General features: G+C 38.1%; 1 protein-coding gene across 4 annotated transcripts in view; it reads right to left on the bottom strand.

The window, feature by feature from the left end:
• Positions 1-22,160, bottom strand: part of letm1 (leucine zipper-EF-hand containing transmembrane protein 1) — a 29,816-nt gene extending 7,656 nt beyond the window's left edge. The window contains exons 1-13 of one of the 4 annotated variants that reach the window (XM_046877033.1): positions 21,862-22,160; positions 17,987-18,044; positions 17,378-17,855; positions 8,698-8,841; positions 8,355-8,492; positions 6,731-6,934; positions 6,516-6,635; positions 6,267-6,398; positions 5,993-6,154; positions 3,452-3,568; positions 2,259-2,291; positions 1,508-1,642; positions 814-1,007 (exon numbers count right to left, since the gene is read on the bottom strand). In XM_046877033.1, the coding sequence (XP_046732989.1) occupies positions 814-1,007; positions 1,508-1,642; positions 2,259-2,291; positions 3,452-3,568; positions 5,993-6,154; positions 6,267-6,398; positions 6,516-6,635; positions 6,731-6,934; positions 8,355-8,492; positions 8,698-8,841; positions 17,378-17,855; positions 17,987-18,044; positions 21,862-21,940 (1,994 nt within the window). In that variant the 5' untranslated portion in view covers positions 21,941-22,160. The remainder of the gene's footprint in view (positions 1-813; positions 1,008-1,507; positions 1,643-2,258; positions 2,292-3,451; positions 3,569-5,992; positions 6,155-6,266; positions 6,399-6,515; positions 6,636-6,730; positions 6,935-8,354; positions 8,493-8,697; positions 8,842-17,377; positions 17,856-17,986; positions 18,045-21,861) is intronic. The other 3 variants (XM_046877051.1, XM_046877042.1, XM_046877058.1) reach the window with 3 other exon arrangements.
• Positions 22,161-22,426: the final 266 nt, after the last annotated feature.

Genomic DNA, 22,426 nt, shown 5'->3' on the forward strand with positions numbered 1-22,426 from the left:
ATTTCCTCTGTAAAACCCAGTTCCAGCTGAAGAGAAGCAGCTCTACAGAACAATGCTAACACCGCCATGCTTTATAATGGGTTTGCTTTTTGGAGATGGAGGTCTTGTTTTTAGGCCAAAAATGGTTTTTTTTCTATATTTTATTTTAATTATATTATATCTTAATTATCGGTTAAAATTGTTTATCTAAAATCTTAATTGTTTTCCAGTTGGCTTTTGATCTAAAAAGTTCAGACATAATTTATTTATTGGATCATATGAAATATCAAAAACCTACATTGAACTTTTATATAGATTGTAGTGAGCATAAAGAATGTAACTAAATATTGGTATTGTTTGTTAAAAGTGAACAATAAATAGAACGAATTATTTATACATTATTTATATGTATGCATATATGCACTTGTTTTGCTTGTAACACGGCACTCTGTCTGCCAACAAAAAAATTTCTATTTGTTTTTCATTTTAATTTGATTCATCACCTTAAAGGTGGAAAAAGTTATTTTCTATTTTTTTTTTTTATTATAAAAAACTGCATTTTTATCAGATGTGCAATCTTTTTATATACACTCATTTGGGAAAAAAAGTATGAATAATGGTGAAAGATGTGGAACAAAAATAGAAATTATTCAAATATATTATTTCAATGGTAAATATTATATTGAAATTAATTATATAAACCCCTTCATTTATTAAAAATAAATAAATAAATAAATAAATAAATGTAGAAAATTTGGTATACATGTTAGGCCTGTTAGAACTAAAAAAGTGAAAACTATGCATGCATACTCAATCATAATAATGCTTTCTTACCTAACTGGTGGTGTGGTTCCACTGTCCACCTGTCCATCCAACACCAGCTTGTCTTTTTCCAACTCGTTTATGATCTTGTCCATGCGGCTGATCATGCGGTTCACCCCGCGTGACAGATGTTTACTGGCTTTCGACTCTTCCACCTCTTTCTCCTGCCCAGTTTTAGAAAGCTCTTTCTTTATCTCCTCCAGATCCTGACATACAACACATGGGAAAAGTGTAAAGCAGAATACATTCTTTCAGAAATCTAATATATTAAAAACTTTAATTCTTGTTTAGCCAATTATCCATTTTTGTCACAGTACGATTAATCAAGAAGAACAAAGGCTTCACATGCTTCCTGGATGAGTTGTGAAAGCTTAATGTTCTGTTTTTTTAATGGAAAAACATAGAATTGCCTCAGTATGGTCAATTATTCCCCAGTTCCCTTAAGGTATAGACTGAAGAGTAGTCCAAAAGCAAAACACTGACCTCTACTGGGCAACCTGATATATAGCCTCTTTCTCCGAGACTGATTAAAGTGAAAATGCACTGCTGATATTCGCTTTCCATTAATATATTTGACTAATTGCCCAAAATTGCACAGATTTGCTCTTGTGTTTCCAAAAGCACACAATAAGTCCTGGGGAGTTTATTCACAAATGTTTCTTGACAAGAAAATGGGTAAATGAACAGCTTGGACCATCTTTCTCACCTCACTGTATTCCTGCACATCATCTTTCAGCTCCTCCAGCTCCTCCTTCTCTTTTGTCAGGAGCTTTTTCTGCTCTTTGAGTTTGGTGCAGGCGTCACTCAACATGTCAATCTCCTCCTTAGTGATTTCCTCACCCTGCGGATCGAATGTTTACACGAGATTATTCAATATCGTTTCCGGGGCACGTCGACCGACACACACACACACACATACACACAACACAGTGTAAAGTTGCAGAAAGAGGTAGAAAAACACAAACATTCCTCAGTAAATGCACTGCATGCATAAAAGGATGCGATCATACATGAAACAGTTTTTTACGTTTGGCGTGTGGAGTGTGTGTGTGTGTGTGTGTGTGTGACCATCCTTGTTCTATGCTTATTTCATGCCCATTTTCCCAGTACACTGAATATGCAAATGTATGTGTACAGCAGCAGTACATAATTGACAAGAGGACTGGAGCTGTTAAAGGCTTACAGTAATGCAGTAACTGAAACACATTTACAGCAGGACCATACACAGACAGACCATACACAGACAGACACTGAGGAAGGGAAAGCATACAACAAGATCACCAGCTTTTTCTGCTCCTCCTAATTAAGAGCTCCATTTAAGAAGAAATCACAATTATAATAATATTTCCAGCAGATCATTTTTAGTAGTACAGAATCTGAAAGCCTGGTTCGAGCCCCGAGAAGCAGAAGAGTCTGTGTGCTCATGTCTGGATGGTAACAAAACAGAGGTACAGGACCTTTATGCGCAGATACTTTTGCCACAGCTCAAACTGACGGCAGCAAGAAGAAAATAAGCCCACACACACACACACACACACACACACACACACACACACACACACACACACACACACACACACACACACACACACGCTGAAAATATTTCAGGAACTGCATTAAAGCTTAGTAGCACAACAGACTAATAGACATGATAGTATTGTCTACTGAAGCACAGTTCTTGATAGGAATAAACATTTCAGTTGGTTTTTCCAAGTATTGTATTTTATATATATATATATATATATATATATATATATATATATATATATATATATATATATATATATATATATATTTGATGCCTTCAGTGTGAATCTACAATTTTCATAGTCATGAAAATAAAGAAAACTCTTTGAATGAGAAGGTGTCCAAACTTTTGGTCTGTACTATATATATATATATATATATATATATATATATATATATATATATATATATATATAAATATAAAACATATACACACACATACACTATGAACAAATGTATAGGGACAGTAAGTAAGTATTTGACTGTTCCAGCCATATGTTGGAACTCCTCAAACTGTTACCACAAAAATGGAGGCACACAGGATGTCTTTGGATGCGGTAGCATTACATTTCTTGCTTTATTTACACTACGAGACATGACAATGCCCCTGTGCACAAAGTCACCGCCATGAAGATATGGTTTACATGGTTTGGAGTGAAAGATCTACAGTGGCCTGCTATAAAGCTCTGACATCAACTGTATTGAACACCTTTGGGTACTTAAAATACACCCCAGGCCTCCTCACATCACCTACATCAGTACCTGACTATACTCAAACCCTTATTGCTAAATGAGCACAAATGTGAACAAGCACAATCCAAAAACAACCCAGAAAAAGGAGATCCCAGAAAAGTGGAGATCATCATAACAGCAAATGGAGACTAAATGTGGAATGAGATGTTGAAAAAGCACATACAAATCTTATGTTCAGGTGTTCACAAAATTTTGTCGATACAGAGTATGTTAGAGGAGGAGAAAAAAAATAAAAAAAATAAAAGGCATGACGACCGAGTCCAGGTGTGTCTGAGTAAACGATTGGTTATGCTAAGTAATCTTCTAAATGCTAAGTAATGGTCCGAAAGCCTGATATAATACATGAATCGGTCTTTTATGTTAATTGTACCTTAATTCCTTCCAGCACTGGTGCAGTGTCTCGTAATGTTTCCGAGTGAATCGCCACATCTACACTGTGCATGGCGAGATCAGCATCTACCCGAAGCTCTACATCCACATCCTCCTTCTGTAAAAGCATAAACAAACTATTAGTTTTCCAAATCATCTTATTTGTTAATACAAAAACTCAATATGGGAGCCTTTTACTATAATTGCATTGAAACTAGAAAAATAATATATATATATATATATATATATATATATATATATATATATATATATATATATATATATATATATATATATATTATGCATTATGCATATTATGTTTTAGAGCAGCCTTTATTATACAGTGTCCCACAAAACGATCACATTCCTTCACAAAATTGTGGCAAAAGTATCGACAGTGAGAATTTTATAAACATGCAAACAAAATAAATCATGCGGTTGAAAGCATTTGAGCAAATAAAATATACATTACATAATAATACACTAGGGTCAAAATATTATGTTGCATGCGTATAAAATCTACAAGTCCTATTAGCAAAAATCCATACCTATAGTTTATCCGGGTTGCGTTTGTGTCTGGAGTGTCTGAAGTGGCTGAGAAGCTCTGCTGTCATTATACAGTACGAGAGCGGCCTCTAGAGGCGAATCACTGATGATAGGTGCTGTTTAATTGAAGTGTTTTTTTTTTTTTTTTATTCATTTTGAATGTAACTGTTTAAATTTATATGAAGTGTAACTTTTTGTTTCAGTTGGAAAGCATGGACTTATTTTTCACAATATTTATTAATATAATTAATGTATTTATATTTTTTTAATTTAGAACTTTTTTTTATGATTTAGTACTTTTTTTAATTGTTTATTTTGGTAATAAATTTTGTTAAAATTTTATGAAAATGTTTTTTTTATCTATCCAGTTTCCTTTTTAAGAACTGTCTAGCTATCGGGCTCAGTTAAATTCACTATCACTCTGTTCTTTCTACCCACAACATATAGATATTTGTTCATGCTGCAAAAATCAGGTAATGTGCAATAAATCCATAATTAGTTTAAAAGAAAAACTGGCAAAATGAAGGCCTTAACAATAAGCTTCCACATATGTAATGTGGTGGGACATTAACTATAAATATACTAAACCACCACAAAGCACTGCACATTCTTGCAAATTCTTTTGGTTTCAATGTTGTTTGTTGTGGTAAGCAAGGACTACAGTTTTTTTTATCGGTCATGCACACAGTCAGCATGATGGGCGACAAGAAAATAAGAGAACTGCAACAGGAAAGCACCTGATACCAGCTGCAAAATAGGCAAGTGGATCACTGATGCCTTGTGGCTGTTTTGTGGCTTGTGGTTCAGGGCCTCTTGAGAACACTGCTGATGTCATGAATTCTGCTCTGTAACAGGATATTTCTCTTTAAAACCTGGCTGCTCCTGACAGGAGGTCCAGATTCGGCAACACACAGGATTTTCAACAAGATGTTGAGCCGATAAAACAGAAGATCAATGCTAAATCAACTTGTGGTCTAAACTGGAATAGGACTTTAAAATGCACAAATCTACAAATATTTTGAAAAAGGGGCCTAAAATGTTTTACTTTGGGGCATCAACCAAAATCCCTCCAACCCAGATGAGATTATATATTATATAATTATAATTAAAGTGCAGGGTTTGAGTTAGGTTCCATGAGATTCTTCATGACTGCTACAGCCTCTTTACAACAAAAAGAAATTAAATAATGATACATTGATTGGATGCATTGGTTTAAAAAGTGTGCATCAGATACAAGTTGGCATCTGTATCAAGATGCACAGTTTTAAACACATTTGATTTATTTATATATAACTATTGGATTTGCTGTACTTTTATTATTGAAGAGAAACCAATATTTGATATGTAGATTTATTTCTCTTCGCTAACTGACCACTGCTGCTACGTGAATATTACGTATATCAACACTACCGAGGCGTGTCCTGAGAGTCACATAGAATACAGATTAACATGGCAGAGGTAGAGCTGCATCTTCCTGGACACAGAACAGGAAAATAACCTCTGGTTTTATTTAATCTTTTTCTTCCTTTTTGCACTACAAAGGACTGATTGTAAGCAGGGCATGTGTTAGACGTCATAGTTATATGATTTGATGTCTGTGCAAACCAAAAAAATAAAATAAATGAACTATTTGTACAATATTGAACTGCATGGCATCATCATTTTTCTATTGCATCGTATTGTGTTGAATCACATTGAAATCGGATTAAACTGCATCGTAATGGGGGAAAATCGTATCGCATTGGTATCTGTTTCATATGCATCTTTAATGTATCGTATCGTTGGCTATGCATCAACTTCATTTATGGAGATGCACATTCCCACTATAAATAAACACATCCGGCTCTATCCACTTATTCAAACATCTTGATACTAAGATGTAAAGATCTTAGATTAAAAATCTTTGCAAATGACAATTTAAGGGGACGAAACAGATCAAGTGATCAACTACGTGATCCACTACAGGAGAGGTTCACGCAGCTCCACATGCTCCAACCTGTTCTTTGGCTTTCTCTGCGTTTTCGGCTTGCCGTTCCAGTTCCCGCTCTCTGTTCTCCTGGCGAATAGCTGCCTCTTCCTGCAGCATGGTCTCCAGTTTTGTCTTATTGTCCACCTTAGAGAAGTCAAGCTCTGCCACTTTCACCTGCGCCTCTTTAGCCTGCGAAGATACACAGATACACGTCCGACGTTAACGTAACAGTGACAGTCGTTTTTTTGCTCAAGTCTTAGACCAAAAATGTGAGGCAGTGATTCATGAGTCATATACGCACCACTATTTCAGGCAAGGTCTGCAGGGTGGTTTTAAGCTGGTCTGCAGGTGATAGAGTGTCAGGAAGGAACATCGCCCTCGAAAGCAGGAGGAGGGAAGTTGGTATTTGCTGGTTCAAATGCAGCTCCAGCCACTGCCACACAAACACAAAATCTCAATTGTATTGCTACTTTTGGCTATGCTAGACAGAGCACTACAAATCTGACAGTTAAATCATAACAGTACTGGAACAAACCAGAGTGTGGGCTACCTGCTTGAGTTGTTCTCTAAGCCTCTCCTGTGTCACTCCCAGAGCTCTCATGCCTCGAACCCTGCATGCAGCTTGCAGCTCATTTGCATTGAGGCTCTCAACTCCTTCCTCTGCGATCAGCTGTCAACACAAGATCACACACGTACAGAGACAATGTGTAAGCCAGACTGTGATCAGTTGGGAATAAAGAAAATTTGTAGGAATAGACCAGGCACCTTGTCATCAGCGCGGATGGAGCGGAGCTTCATGATGAGCTGGAAGCGGAGGAAGTTGTTGGTGCCGATGGGCTGCAGCTCCAGGAGCTTGCAGAGAGCGACAAGCTGCGGCCGCGTCAGGTTGTCTAGGGTCAGCTCATCCTCGAACAGTTTGGAGAATCGTATGATCTCCTCATTGCTAGGCCTTTCACCCGAGTCCCGGATCTGATGTGAGAGGCAAAAAGAAAAAAGAAAAAAAAAGTTGGCCAAATTTTACTAAAGACCTGGGAATAGTGTGGGTAAAACAGCATGACCACGTGGAGGCAATGTAGCACTGTTTGAGAACGAAGCTGAACAGTGACTAGATTATAAGTGGCACAAACATTGGTGCCATCTGTCAATGCATAAAGGTCAAAATTTATAATAATATTCAGCAGAGATTAGCAGAATTCAGAATGATCTGTGTGGTAGTACTAATTATAGCAGTGGTCCCCAAACTATGGCCCCCACATTTGGAAAGCCCTCCGAACAATGCCAGAGACATAATTTGAACATTTAATTTTAAATATGTTTTACTCATATCATATCTGTATTTGAGAATAAAGGTTGGCTTTCAAACTAAAATTACCCTTAGTTATCATTAGAGGTGAAGGTACTGATAGTTGAACGCAGGATCGGCTATCAGCAAAATTCCATACCAATAGTTTTTCCGGTGTCATTACGAGAGCGGCCTCTAGAGGCAAATCACTGACACCACGTGCGGTTTGTGCAACTGCGGAGCTGCATGGAGAGCATTAGTCAGAATGTACGCGTCGAACCTGCACATCACCAGGGCCTGACACAGCTTATTACATATATTAATAATAAACTCATGTACATTTATGGCATATATAATTGTTTACAGTAATATGCACCAATACCCAAGTACATTTCTAATTGGATTAATGAGTGTCAGAGTATTAAAGTAATCAATATTAATGATAATTTTTTTTTTTTTTTTTGTCGTTCCTTTTTATTTACAAGTGAATAAAAACTTAACTGGTCAATAATGCAGCAAGCCACCAATCAGGGTGGAGCGCACGCCCTGTTTTGAACTTGTTTTGATTGGCGCTTGGTGGTACCTACTTATCACCAACATGCAGTTCAGCATCAGTTCAACGGCAAACAGAACATTTTGAGAGTCATAAATGACCTTATTTGTGTAATTTATTTGAAGTAGATTTTTTTCAAAGGTTTTTTGGGCTCATGATAATTTTAATAGATATCAATCCGTGTTTGACTCGTTAATATCATTCTGTTAAGGACACAATTTGGCCAAATATTAGTATTATTACATTTCAAAAAATGCCTTACTAACTTCCACTAGATCACTAGCTAGCTCACATCAGTTTGTACTCTGCAATTAAAATCACTTCTTAAGAAAAACTGCTGACAAGAACAAGAGTTCATATTTGAAGTTATATTCCTGAAAATATCATTTGCGATAATGGCATGAATAATAATGAGGACTGTGATATACACCGTGAAATGGCTCGTTAATTAAAACCAGAACCAACTGCGACACAAGCATTGTTAATCAGAGTAATTGGTATTTTCAGCATTGTGATTGGGATTTACTACAGAGAGATTAGCCCGGTAGCATTACCTTCTGGAAGAAGGTGGAAAACTCCTCGGTCACGTTGCCTTTGTCTGCTTTGTTTCTCAGTGCAATCTCCTCCACCGTGTCCTGCAAGAACTTCGCCATCTCCAGCTTCACTCTCAGCTCCATCTTCAATCGTTCTTCCTGCCGTATATTAAAATGGAGTTTCTAGATTTTCCACATACTTAAGTATCTGCAATGACTATTTACATTCCCATAAAGTACAACACAAACACAGCCATAACACACACCCCTTATCCGGATCATACAACAAAAATACAACGTGATCACATTCTCTTGCATTGGGTATTGCTGAACAGGAAGAGTAGAAAGTGAACGAGCGCTGCACCTTCTTGGACTTGGTCTCGAATGTGGATGGCAACATGTTGGGGAAAAGCTTCAGAGCAACGGGAAGCAGGAACTCCATAAAGGGAACAATGATAAAAACCAGAAAAGGCAGCAGCCGAAATAAGTCTGCACACGTCCTTAGAAACTGAAAGAAAGAAAAAAGACAAATATGTAATTACATACCAACAGCATAAAGGCCTTAAGATCACATACAGATAATAAATGTTTTAAGTATAACCTGAAATTATATTATATTATATTATATTATATTGGATGGATAAATGGATGGATGGATGGATGGATGGATGGATGGATGGATGGATGGCGCCCCAGAAACCACTGCACTGACCGGCTGAAGGGCGAACAAGACAGGCACCAGTGACTCAAACCCAGCCGTAAGCAAAATGCCATCGAATCGAAAGTTCAACGCGTGCCCCCACTGTCTGAATTCTGAATCTGCGATTTCTCTCATTATCGTAAATGACGTTATAACAGGACATCAGTAGATTTTACTCCGAGTACATTTCAAATGAGTTACTTTTTACTTTTATTAAGTAGATTTGTAGGCTGGTAACTTTACTTGTACTTAAGGAAGTAACATTACTTTCATTTGAGTAAAATATTTTATTACTCTTTCCACCTCTGCCTATAGATGCCCAAAATCTTAATCCTCCAAACACAGAATCCCCCATCCCCCGTCGACCGTCATTGTCATTTTTGGTCATCTTCAGTTTGTTAACTCCTTTTACAACCAAAAAAACCCAAAAAAACAACGCTTAATTAGCGCAGACCAGTTGTCATAGCCAGAACGAAACCTGAAAATTTCCATCACTGCATAAAAACACAGATGTGTGCTCCAAAGACGTTGATAAAGTTTGAGTTCCTCTCCCCTCTCTCCACCTGCATGTCTATAGTCCTATAGGAACAAAGACAAAGGGGATGAAAAGAAGCTTTGTGCTATCCTCTATTGACATGTATATCACCTCTGCCAGAGAGGGGTAAAACGAAAGAAAAAAAAGGAACGAGGGGAAGAAAAGAGGCATTGGTTCTGGTGGCTTTAAAAAGAAAGGGAGGGGGAAAAAAAGGAATAAGAAATGACATCAAAAGCTTCTGGGCTGAATGTGATTAAGCATTAAAGACACACGAAGGAGGAATAGTGGTTTGAAGCTTGAGTAGACGCTAACTCAAGCCAAAGAGATGTGTTTTTTAATACAAGAGGCCCACATGGATTGTACGAGGACTAATTGTACGAGTGTGTTATAACAGGTCATTCAATTACCACCCAGTGCTCATTTAAATTCCTTTGAATCCACTTTAACAGTTTGGGTGAAGACAAGCAACAAACGGCTCACAATAGGCAAACTTTTCCTGCATGCGCCCCAAGATCTGGATGACCAGAGTTCGCCGTTATAAACGAACCTGTGTTAATCAACATGCACAGAGCAGTGGTGGACAAAGTACACAAAGCATGTACTTGAGTAAAAGTAGAGATACAGTAGGTAATATATTACTCCAGTAAAAGTAAACTTTCACTTGAGTAAAAGTACAAAACTATTTGCCTTCAAATTTACTTAAGTATCCAAAGTACTATGATTTATTATAACTATAATGTTCCTATTAGCATTTGTCATAAGACTATATTAATCAACTCAGTTTATGTGAAAAGACTCTGTTACTCTCAGCACAACAATCTATTAATAGAATGATATTAATGAGTCAAACACTGATTAATATTTATTAAAATTATCATAAAGCCAAAACCTTCTTTTCAACTACTTGCAAATTAGTCCAAGTGTTGAGGCGAGTTCGAGTCAGGAGTTTCCTCAATCATTTATTTCTCTCAAAATCTTCTGCTTACTGTTAAACTGACACTGATCTGTATGTTGGTGATAAGTAGATGCCAGCGAGCGCCAATTAAAACAAGTTCGAAACAGATTTTGTGCTCTACCCTGTTTGGAGGATTGTTGCTGGTTTGACCAGTAAAGTTTGAATCTGCTCATGAAGAAAAAGGAACGACTGATTTTGCATAATGTAGTTGAGGAAAAAAAGTTTAAGAAATCTGACTTTGAAATGTAGTGAAGTTACAGTGAAAGTCTCCATTAATGTAAATACTCCAGTAAAGTACAGATGTGTGAAAAAAATAAAAGTACAGTAACAAATTACATTTACCTACTTACTGTCCACCACTGGCACAAAGGGTTTTTTTTCTTAATCAGGATAAAATATTGCCTCTAATTGATGGAATCAAATTCATGGATTGTTAGGAACACTTCTAGTAATTTAAAATCCAAAAAAACCCAAAAACAAACACTATATGAACAAAAGCACTGGGACATCTGACTTCCAGCCATATAATATTCTTCACCAAACAGTTACCACCAAGTTGGAGGCATACAATTGTATAGGAGGTCTTCCCAAACCTGTTCAAGCATGAAAATGCCCCTGTGCACAATACGAGCTCCATGAAGATTGAAGTAGAAGATCTTGAGTGGCCTGCTATAGAGCTCTGACCTCAACCCTACTGAACACCTTTGAGAATAATTGAACATTTCCCACACCCCAGGCCTCCTCATCTCACCTACATCAGTACCTGAGTTTACCAACACCCTTTTAGCTGAATGAGCACAAATCTCCACAAGCACACTCCAAACTTTACCAAGCTTCCCAGAAGAAGTGAAGTTTTTATAACAGCAAATGAGGACATGTGAAATGGAATGTTCCAAAAGTGAATCTTGGTGTCCACAAACTTTTGTCTAGGGTTCACCGGTGGCAGGCGGTCAGGGTCAGCAAAGCCTTCTCTGCATGGCTGCACTGCTTCCAGTATGTTTATGTGGATGTATTTTTTGTCCAATCAGATTTCAGCCTCTATTTGCTGCCATGTAATCTGCCCAGGGCCTTCAAAGTCTGTACTGCTGGCCTTTTTACCATAGTCTCCTCAAGAAATAGCTCATTTTCTTTAACCAATCAGATTTCAAATATGCCTCACGGGGCTGATAGTGTCAGCATTTTTCCCGTCCTCTGATTGGTTGGTCAGAGGAAAACTGTTACAGCCAAGTACGACTAGCAAAACACGTCTGTAGCTCTGCACACATCAATACATCTGAGTTATACTTTTTTTACGCCTATGGAGGAAGAAAATTTATTTGGTTTCGGACATACTTAAAAATACATTTTGAAGAAAAGCTAGACATCGTGAGGAGAGGTCGGCCAACCCCGAAGCTAGCTAGCTTGTCTCAACCCAGGAAAGGGTTTGTTCGCCACATTAAGACCAGTGAATTTGAGCGGTACCACTGGTTTACAGACTCTGAGGAGCGGAGCAGATTATGAGTCTGTATCTCTGGTAAGTAGGTGGTATTTTATTACAATTTTTATGTTTTTGTCATGTTATTAGACAAATATTGATTCTGAACTGCTCCAGATGATGTACGTGTTGCAATTGTAGTGTAGAGGTTTGGAGCTTGCTTTAGTATAATGGTATTTACCTTCCATATGTGAAATGCCTCTCTCTTTGATGCCACACGTTATTATATTGCGTTTTTGTATTGTATTAATAGATTGGTGGTATATACAGGTGGGTTAAGTCACGTAAGTCCCCACTGAAGGCCCAGGTACCAAATGCACGGGCCACCAAAATCTAGTGGAACATCTTCCCAGAAGACTGGAGGTTGTTCTAACAGTAAATTATAAGTGTGGACTTTGTGGATAATCTATTTAGTTTAACTTGTTGAACTTGGCCAAAAGTTTTTTCGATAATTTATGATGTGGCAATGTATGAAAAGTGCTCTGAGTTTATAGTACAGTGTTGTTTTTTGTTATATAAAGGAAAAAAGCCTGGCTTAAGCCAATATCTCAACAGCAGTGAGGCAGTGAGTTCTATGGCTAGAAACACTTTTTTTGGTGAAAGAGGTCAGAACAGAATGGTGTGTGTGAACAGAAAAGTGCCTCAGACTCCAAAACAGTTTGATCCTCAAATCAGATAAGCTACTTCAGCTGAGGACCCCATTAAAAAAATCCACTTCTGTCAGTCAGTTAAGTGCAAGATTTCCAGCCGACAATTGGATAAACATTTTCTGGTTTTTAATGAATCTCAATTTGAACCATGACCTGCAGATAGGGTCAAAATTTAACCAGTGAGTAAGTTTGTCGAAATGAAGAGTGTATTCTTAACCACTTCAGGATGATTTAGGATTAAAATATACAGAAAGCACTAAAGTGAAATGTTTTTGAGGGCACTCGACAGCACTGTTCGTGAGCAAACATGAGACTCTTCGAGCATGCGTTTTGCCGCGAGACTGAAGCGCTCATGAGTTTCATCGCAAGATTCAGTGTCGAGCTCTGAGAATGCAACCAGTGCTGAGGTATTACTGGAAATGTTTACTTCAGATGAGTTAACGGCAGGCCTTTTTTACACCAGATATATCCATTAGAAATGTCCATATATCCGGCAGAATGCGGCATGATGAAAAACACCACCAATGTGATAGAAAGATTCCCAATCAGGCGATGCTTTAGACTGTAATGATGGAATCAGAACAACAAAAGGGCAGTGTGTCTATTTCGATCTGAATTTAGAGGAGACGTTCTGGGAACGCACCAGAACAGACAGTAACTGAGTCATGTGTCTGTCTGAGAGGCTGAGACAGACATTAGCACAATGCTAGTAGGATTATATTTCAGGGCATCTGCCAGAACGATGGTGGTAGAGAGAAAAAAAAACAAAAAAAAAAACACCTCATTGGAATCCATTGCAGAAAACAGCTAATTTTAGATTTTATCTAATGCAGTGTTATTTACCACATACTGTACTGGTATCAAAGGCAGAAAGGAAAACTCTGTTAAGGGTGAACGTAATGCTAATTTCAAGCATGACTTCTGTTACAGCATGGCCTTAGCTGACCTCTGTTTCACCTCTGTCTGAAGGGCGGCAGCTCCCCAAGGGATATCACATTACCACAACAGAAACTCTCACACACACACATCCGCCTAGTACAGCATGATACAACAGCTTTTCGGACTGATCAATGTTTAGACCACAAAAAAAGGTGCCAAAAATAAAACAATAGACAGAATGGTGATGATTTCAGATCAGTAGAAGTAAAAATAAAATAAAATAAATGTCCTTCACAAGTTATTTTTACTTTCCAACTACAGATCCAAATAACACATGATATACTGAACAAAATTATAAACCCAACACTTTTGTTTTTGCCATTTCATGAGCTGAACTCGAAGATCTAAGACTTTTTAAAATGTATACAAAAGACCTATTTCTCTCAAATAGTGTTCACTGTGTTACTGAGCACTTCTCCTTTGCCGAGATAATCATCCACCTCACAGGTGTGGCAGATCAAGATGCTGATTAGACAGCATGATTATTGCACAGATGCACAATAAAAGACCTCGAGTAACTCAAATATTTTTTTTATTTTTGAAATGTTTTGGTATTTTTATGTATGATTTTCCTTATTTATATATTTGTATTTTTATGTAATATGGCTAATTAAACAAAGTCCTGTTTGGACCCATCTTGTTTTCTCTTGTATATTTAGTACTGCTCCTCAATAAAGAAAAAGTACTTTGTGTCCTATCACTCAATTACCTCGAATAATTGAGGGAGAGAGAGAGAGAGAGAGAGAGAGAGAGAGAGAGAGAGAGAGAAAGAAAGAAAATAATGCATTATTGAGAAATAATGCAATCACAACAATTAAATTTAGTTAACTTATTTAAGATGGAGAAGAGTTCTATATAAAGTATAAAAAGCCAGTTAAAATGAAATTTCTGATTTCATCCTTAATGAAAGCATTTTAAATAGAGGTCGACCGATTGATCTTCCAGCCGATTTTTGCCATTTTTTTATTTATCGCCATCGGCCGATTGTGTTGCATATTAGGCAGGCGCATCTGAAACACCAAACTGCGTGTGAACTTTCTGTGCAGATAATTTTCCCCATACTAAAAGGTGGCAGTAGTCGGTATTCAGCATACAAACAAGTTTTAGAAAATGTTTTAGCTGAATATTCTGGCCTCTAGCTTTACTTCAATTTCATGAAATATTATGACATTAACAGTTAAGTATGTGGACCCATGACCACTGCACCAAAATGTGGTTCTTTCACAAAGATGGAGGCACACAATTGTAAAGGATGTCATTGTTTGCTGTGGTGTTTTTTCATTCACTGGGCACTGGGAGACCCAAACCAGTTTAAGTATGACACTGTCCCTGTTCAAATTGTCCTGCACAGAGCCCTGACTTCAAGCCCACCGAACACCTTTGGAAAAACCTGTTCCTGTCCTAACTAATGCTCTTGTTCCTGTAAGGGCATTAAAAAAACCCACAGCTACACTCCAAACAAAAGAGCAGAGGTTATTATAAGAGTAAAGGAGGTGCTAAATATGGAATGGGATTAGTCAGGTGTCCACATAATTTTGCCCGTAGGGTGTATTTGCTGGTAGGAAGGATGCAACATGGAGAATGTCAATGTCTACCCAATGCAAGCTCCCACACGGCTCAGTAATTCACTCTCTACAATTTGCCCTTTACAACCATTCTCTTCCCAACCCTCCCAACCACCCCCAAGTCATGTTTTATAAATGGCAACTAATCACTCATAAAACTTCATCCCAGCATGGCTGAACTGTAACACAATCCTGAACGATCAACCCAAAATCATGTCCTTGTCATCCCCCTTGGAGAACTGAAATGAGTCAACTTGTTTATTTCTCATTCGCAACATCTTTCCACTCTACCAAAGCAACACCGGTGCCATCTCTTAGATGGACTTCTGCAAGTTACCCCTGCGTGCAGGATCAGGTTTAAAACGCCCTGCATCTTCCCACAGTTACTTAGAAACCTTGTTTTGGTATCATGTAACAAGAAGGGGATAAATTGGCCTGCCATTCGTGAAAGACTTAAGGAAGGACTCAGGGTTGCTTTCGGTACTGGAACACAGGTGGTGAAATAAATTATTATTCTGGTCACATGAACAGATGCTGACTGTCATTATACAAAGACTAAAGCATTAGTCTTAGTCAGTAAAAACATAAGCTATGTTGAAACACTGCAGCAACTAGAGACCATTAACGGTCACTGAAATACGAATATGAAAATAACAAATATGGATCGACTTTATGGAGTGACTGTCAATGGCTGAAAGACAGTATTACACAGTACTTTACTGACTAAAGACAGAAAAGCACACACGATCCAACTACCAATAGGAGTAAAGACAGTACAGCACACACAATCCAACTACCAACAGGAGTCAAGACAGAAAAGCACAAATGCTTAATTGTGATTAATCTTCTGATTAGTAAAAGTTAGTTTTGTCAGCTACTGATAACAATAAAACCACCTACTGCAATAAAATAAAAATTTTCCTTCAAACTGGGGCTGCTGCTATTGTTTATTTTAGTAATAGAGTATTCTACCAATTATTCCATCGATTAATCAAGAAATTGGATAAGAAATACCGTATTTTTCAGACTATAAGCCGCTACTTTTTTCCCATGTTTTCAACCCCGCGGATTAAACAATAAAGCAGCTAATTTATGGATTTTTCCTGGGTTTTTCCCGGTTTCACAAACTTCAAGCCAAAAAACTGACCACTAACTAACTATACCAGAGAATATAAGTCTCTTAAAATGAACAAGTAATTAGTTTCCCTTTTAGCAAAACATACATTTTATTGCTGAAATTGCATAGAGGACTATTTGTATTAACCAAACCCATTTAATGTATGTAATTGCCACATTACACCAAAATGCAAATACTAATAAATAAATAAGAAAATCATAAATAAATATGTTTTCTTTTGAAATGATCCCAAACTTTGGAAACTTTCTGCTGTTTTCTTTGGCCTGGATCATCATCTCGCCCTTCGCTGTTTTCTCCCCGTTCCTCCACTTTTCATTCTGCAGCGTCTTCTGTGTATTATGAAAGCCCGTTTTCACCGCATAAAATAAAAAGTCGGAATTGCGAAAAATAAAGTCGGAATTCCGAGAAAAAAAAGTCGGAGTTAAGCAAACTTTTTTTTTTTTTTGTGAAAACGGGCTTCCATAGTGTTTACCTGATGAGTGCTCCAGAGTTTAGTGGGTGGTGCATCAGTAATAATGGTCCGTGGGAAAACAGTGCTCCGTGTGTAGTTAAATGGACTAAACAAAGCATCAATTCCTGAAGTAACTAGAATACAAAAATGCATCGAGGCAAACAATTCTAATTCTCAAATCCTCAGAGAGTCGTTGCCATGAGGTGCCATGTTGAACATCCAGTGATCAGTATGAGAGAATTGAACTGAAAATCACCAACTTTTAACTGCTCTACTACAAGATACACACATTTTTATGGTTCTGTCAAGCAGACAAAAACATGACATGATGAATAGGACATGTGGCTTTGCGTAGTTAAACAAAATACAGCTGTTATCACTTAGGGTGTAGTCACTTTTGTTGCCAGATATTTTGACAATAATGGCTGTATGTTATTTTCAGAGGACAGTAAATCTGTACTGCTAAACAATCTGCACATTGACTACTCTAAAATATATCCAAGTTTTATTTCTATAGTATCGTCCCCTCAGACGATACATTAAAATGGCTGCTGAAATGAGAGGGGTGCACTCACTTTTGTGAGATACTGTACATGTAATAATATAGTCAGTTGTGCAAGTAGGTGTGTGTTTGTACCTGTCTCCTCTCTCTTCGTGACAGCGCATGTCCATTCAATACTCTCCACAGCATGCGTCCAGTGATGGCCGTATCGTTCCACAGAAGTCGGAACCCATGGTAGTAGTGCTTCACCTCGTCAATGACGCGTTGCCCCAGCGTTCGCCGCACTGGCTCAGCGTCCACAGCAGGGCTGTAGATGGGTCCTCCCTCCTCTAGCTTTTTATTGCGGTCTTTTAATGAACGCAGCGAGCGTTCCACTTTGGAGTCGTCACGGAGACAGCTTGAGGTGTGAAGCCACCGTACTGGCGCGGCCCACTGCGCAACGGTCCAATGAGAGGCGGAGTGGGCGTGGCCTAGTGCACCCGAGTTGGGTAAAAGGACGGCACAGTAACGACGAGATGGACTGGTCAGTGAGCACTGACGCACATATGAATGGTCAGGATACAGACCGAGAGATAACGTCGGAGCTGCCGAACTGCCTCTGAGAACCGCGGGGCTGTTACAGAGAGACACAGAAATCAGACAAAGTTCACCAAATCCATTTGAGAGTTTCACAGAGAAATAAACTGTGCTTCAGTGTACAGTAAATTAGAATTAACATTTGCATGCCATTCAAACTTCGTGTACCTGTTTGGAGCCAGGCGTAGAGCAGTACAACTCAAACAGGCTACTTCTTTCAGCTTTCCTAGAAAAACAAAAATTGAATTGAATGAAATTTATATAGACTCTATAAAGCTCTAACAAAAAACTTACTGAAATCTATTAATTGTGCGATCTCTGGTTTTGGGTCAGTGACGCATGCATCTAAACCAAATGCATTAAGCAGCAAAAGACAAACATTGAAAGAGACATCTGCATGGAAAATCATGGACTTGTGTATCTATACAGCATGAAACTGATCAGATGACCACTGAGAAATATGGAAATATGGTGAGTAGCACCTGTAAAATAGCTAAAATCACCTATAGCTGAATAGCTGAAAACCCTATGAAATTTTTTTTATATTTATCTAGTGCTGTCTCTTAAAATGTCAAACATTTTGTAAAAATCTTTAAACAACCATTTTTACGACATGCTTCAAAACGACATTCTTGTTCATTTATACCGTCACATATGCAGAAGAATCCAAACAAACCTCTAAGACTCGAAGACCTTTTGTGCAATACGGAACATTCACGCACCGACTCACCCCAGGCAGAACATCTGCTCAATGCTTTTAAAGGGATTCCCTCCTTGTCAGGTGCAAACCTGATGAACTTTCATCCACTGCTTCCAGCAGAGGACAGACTTTTACCAAGAAACCCAGGTTATTCAAGGGCATGAGCTCTAATATTGAACACTACCAAGACGATTTGTTCAGGAGGAAGGCTCATCAGTTGTAAAGATAAGATTCAACAATCATAAAAATAAAAGATTTTATAAAAGTAAAGCAGATCATCCTTGTATATTGTTTCTCTTCAGACAAATCACGCTTCATGCTAGAGAAGGTTTAGTCTCCATATTTACATTTAAAAAATTAAACATTTGGAATCATGCTACATCATACATTATATACAAATCTGTGCTTGCTTCCAATTTTGTGGCAATATTTTGGGAATAAACCACATAATGGATCAGGTTTTCACATCTACTTTGGGCCATATAATGAATGTCTTGAATGATGAACTACATTTAGGTTGAGTTGAAAATTGTGTAACTAATTTCTAACCAAACATTTTCTTTAATGAGCCAGTGCTGCCTTACTCCCTATGTATATATGTAAGGGATGTCCCTAACTGAGGCAGATGCGATTCGCATTTCCATGCATACTCAAGGATACGTTAAAGATGCGATGCGATTCATCCAGTTACGATGAAGTGTAAGGGGGAAAAAAATATATGATTTTATGCAATTCAATATGGTACAACTTTTATTTCTTTGTTTCAGACAGACAGCAAATCATACATTTACTTAAGTGTCTTCAAACTTCTAACACATGACCCCTTTCATAAACAGGCCATTATAGTGCAAAAATAAAAGAATAAATAAACCTAAAGGTTCTGTCCTGCTCTGTTTCTAGGGATGCAGCTCTACCTCTGCCATGTTAATCTGTATTCTATGTGACTATGTGAGAGAACGCACTGTTTAGCGAGGAGAAATCAATCTACATATTAAATATTGTTCACAAATTATTGGTCGATTTCTGAATTCAAAAAAGTCTAACGCATCTACTATTAATTATTTATAAAATAATCCATTTATCAGATGCAAATATGTTAAAAACTATGCTTCGGGATACAAATGTCAACTTGTATCTGATCCACACTTTTTTTTTAATCATTAATTTTATGCTATATTACACCCAACAAATGTAAAAAAATAAATAAATACAATTTTTTTAAAGTTGTCCCTTTTAAATGTTTTTTGTTGTAGTAGTTGTTGTTGCTTCTGAACACAGAATTGAGAACGGACTTTCTCAATGAACACAAGGGTCGTTCACAGTAGTTTCAACTATAACCTGCATTATTATACGTTCCAAATGAGATGTTTACATGTAATACATACATCACTGAGTTACACCCTTTAAACACTTCCGAAACTGGAATGCGTTTCTAAAAAAAGGTGAGTTACCCTGTAATTACATATAGTCTAGACAGGCAGGACAGTTCCAAGCATCCAATAGGTTTGGGGTCAGAACAGGCCATTGAAGATAATCCACTTTGAACCATGTAAGACATGAATCTTGATTTGTGCACAGGGACATCGCCATGCTGGAACAGGTTTGGGTCTTCAAGTTCAATCGAAGGGAAAAGTTTATGCTGCCGCATCCTAAGACATCCTATACAATTGTGAACCTCCATCTTCATGGTAACAGCTTGAAAAAGAAGCACATATAAATCTCTCACTGAATTATGAAGTACTTCATCTGTACAATAATCTGGGAGTCAATGCACTCATTAACTACCAATTCAACCAAAATCATATTATATCTGCTAAACCAATATATGTTGATGCACATGATGAACGTTCAATGTTTAAGGAAAAGAACATGGGGACATTTTTGAAGTGACACCACGTATCTTATGAATACCAGGAAACCTTACATTTGTTACTGGTAACCTCCAAAATGTGCTTGAACCCTGAATCACTGCTAAATAACTCAAAACTCTGCAGAATGCTGCGTTCATTTAGCCAGAACATAAAGCTACACCCCTCTCACCTACATGGAGCCACACGTTTCATCCCAATCTGTAGGTTTTTAAGTCCGAATCTCAGCTTTATAATAGCGTTCAAGAAGATCCTCTCGTCTATAAGCCCAAACACTGATGCAGAAAAGCAGATCCTTTGTGCTTTTATGTTTTCCCCTGTGAATTAATATTATACCTTTATCCAAAAAAATCCACCTCTGCCATCAGTCTGGAGAGACAAATAATAACTTGTATTAGTTTAAAAAAAAAAAAAAAAAAAGAAACTTGGAACGGAAGTGTTGATCACATTTATCCTCCCGATATCGACTTACTTAACAGCTTGCAGCTTGAAAACGTCAGGACATTCTTCATACTTCTTTTCTCAATCAATACGTTCAATCATATGTTCAATTTAGATCAATAAGTGAGGCTTCTGGAAACACTGATGTATAGAGGGAGATCATTCGGTGAATCTGGTGTACTTTTGGTAAAGAAATCGGCCAAACGAAAGAAGGCAAAAGGACACCAGGGCCCAGAGATATACAGTTGCAACATACATGATCTGAGAGCTGACCAAGTGTGAAAGAGACTCATGAGTGCAGGCGAGTAATGACCGAGGACATGATTGTGTCAAAAGGACTTTGCCCTCGAATAACCTGGAAGAACAGCTCAAGCATAGCAGATAGACCTGAAGACACGTAGAATAAGCATGGAGGGATTATTATGACAGGGAAAATTCATGTAAAACCACTGACAACGGGGTTTACATCCAAACCCGCCGGTGAAAAGGGTAGTTGTGTGACAGGATACACAGCTCTAGAAAGCCATGGATTCTGGTCAGAATGTGTGGGGGAAAAAAGACCCCCCATTGTCCAAAAGGACATTTCAGTTGCACCACTTTCTGGAAATGAGGTGTGCAGTTTTAGTCCAAATAATAACATTAAACACAATGTAGCTTCCATGAAACAGCCACATGTTTAAATGAATGTATCTCGGTGAAGTGTCCTGCTGTTAGCATTTAGCTCGGATTAACTCTTTTATTTAGTGTGTAGTATTAAAACCCCAACGTTAGCCAAAATATAGGACATTTTTCTTAATGTTGGTCAACCTAATAAATGATATATAGCCAGAAATCCTGACTCGCCCCATCATCTTATTAAACCCTGTGGCTTGGGTGCATGCTAGCGGCTACCGGCATCTGCCCCACGTCGGATTGTACTGTCAGAGACAAACAAGGCCAGATCACCGGCTAAAACAATGAGGGTCGTGTAGACAGCAGGTCACACCGTCCATTTAAAGTAGCACTGAATTAATCAGACCAAGCAGCACCATTACCTTTCCTAAGCTCGTCCTTCAACGATCTGGATGATTTCATCAATGGAGTCCGCGATCTCGAAAACAAAATTAAGGCCATCCTTAATCCTGAAAGCTGATGGAAACGCTGATGGTAAGCAAGTCGCCGATCCGGGAGTGCTGGGGGGATTTCGGGCGCTTTAGAAACTACTTAATACCATGGAAGTCCGAAATTCTCGTCCCATGCCCTTGGTCAGAGATTCAGGCGATGATCTAGCAAAACGCTCGCTATTGAATGGCCTTCATGCGCTTCTCGGAGCTTCCTGTAGTGCAGGCGGAGGCTCGGCCGGTAGGGGGCGTGTTGTCGCTGGGAGGCCATTTCAGGACACGGCGAGCACCATGCTGCCTTCAAGAGCTCCTCGGAAACGTGTCCTGTGTAGGCTGCTGAAGGACAACCTGAAGCGTTCAACAGTATACATAAACCTATTCTTTTTATTTTGTTTATATTGTGCGATATGATCTAAATACAGACCTGCTGAACTGAATGGGAGAGACAAGTCTATCAAATGGACACTATTCACTATTTCATTCTGAAAAATTTCATGAT

The sequence above is a fragment of the Silurus meridionalis genome, chromosome 2 (genome assembly GCF_014805685.1).
Source record: "Silurus meridionalis isolate SWU-2019-XX chromosome 2, ASM1480568v1, whole genome shotgun sequence".
Lineage (NCBI taxonomy): Eukaryota > Metazoa > Chordata > Actinopteri > Siluriformes > Siluridae > Silurus > Silurus meridionalis.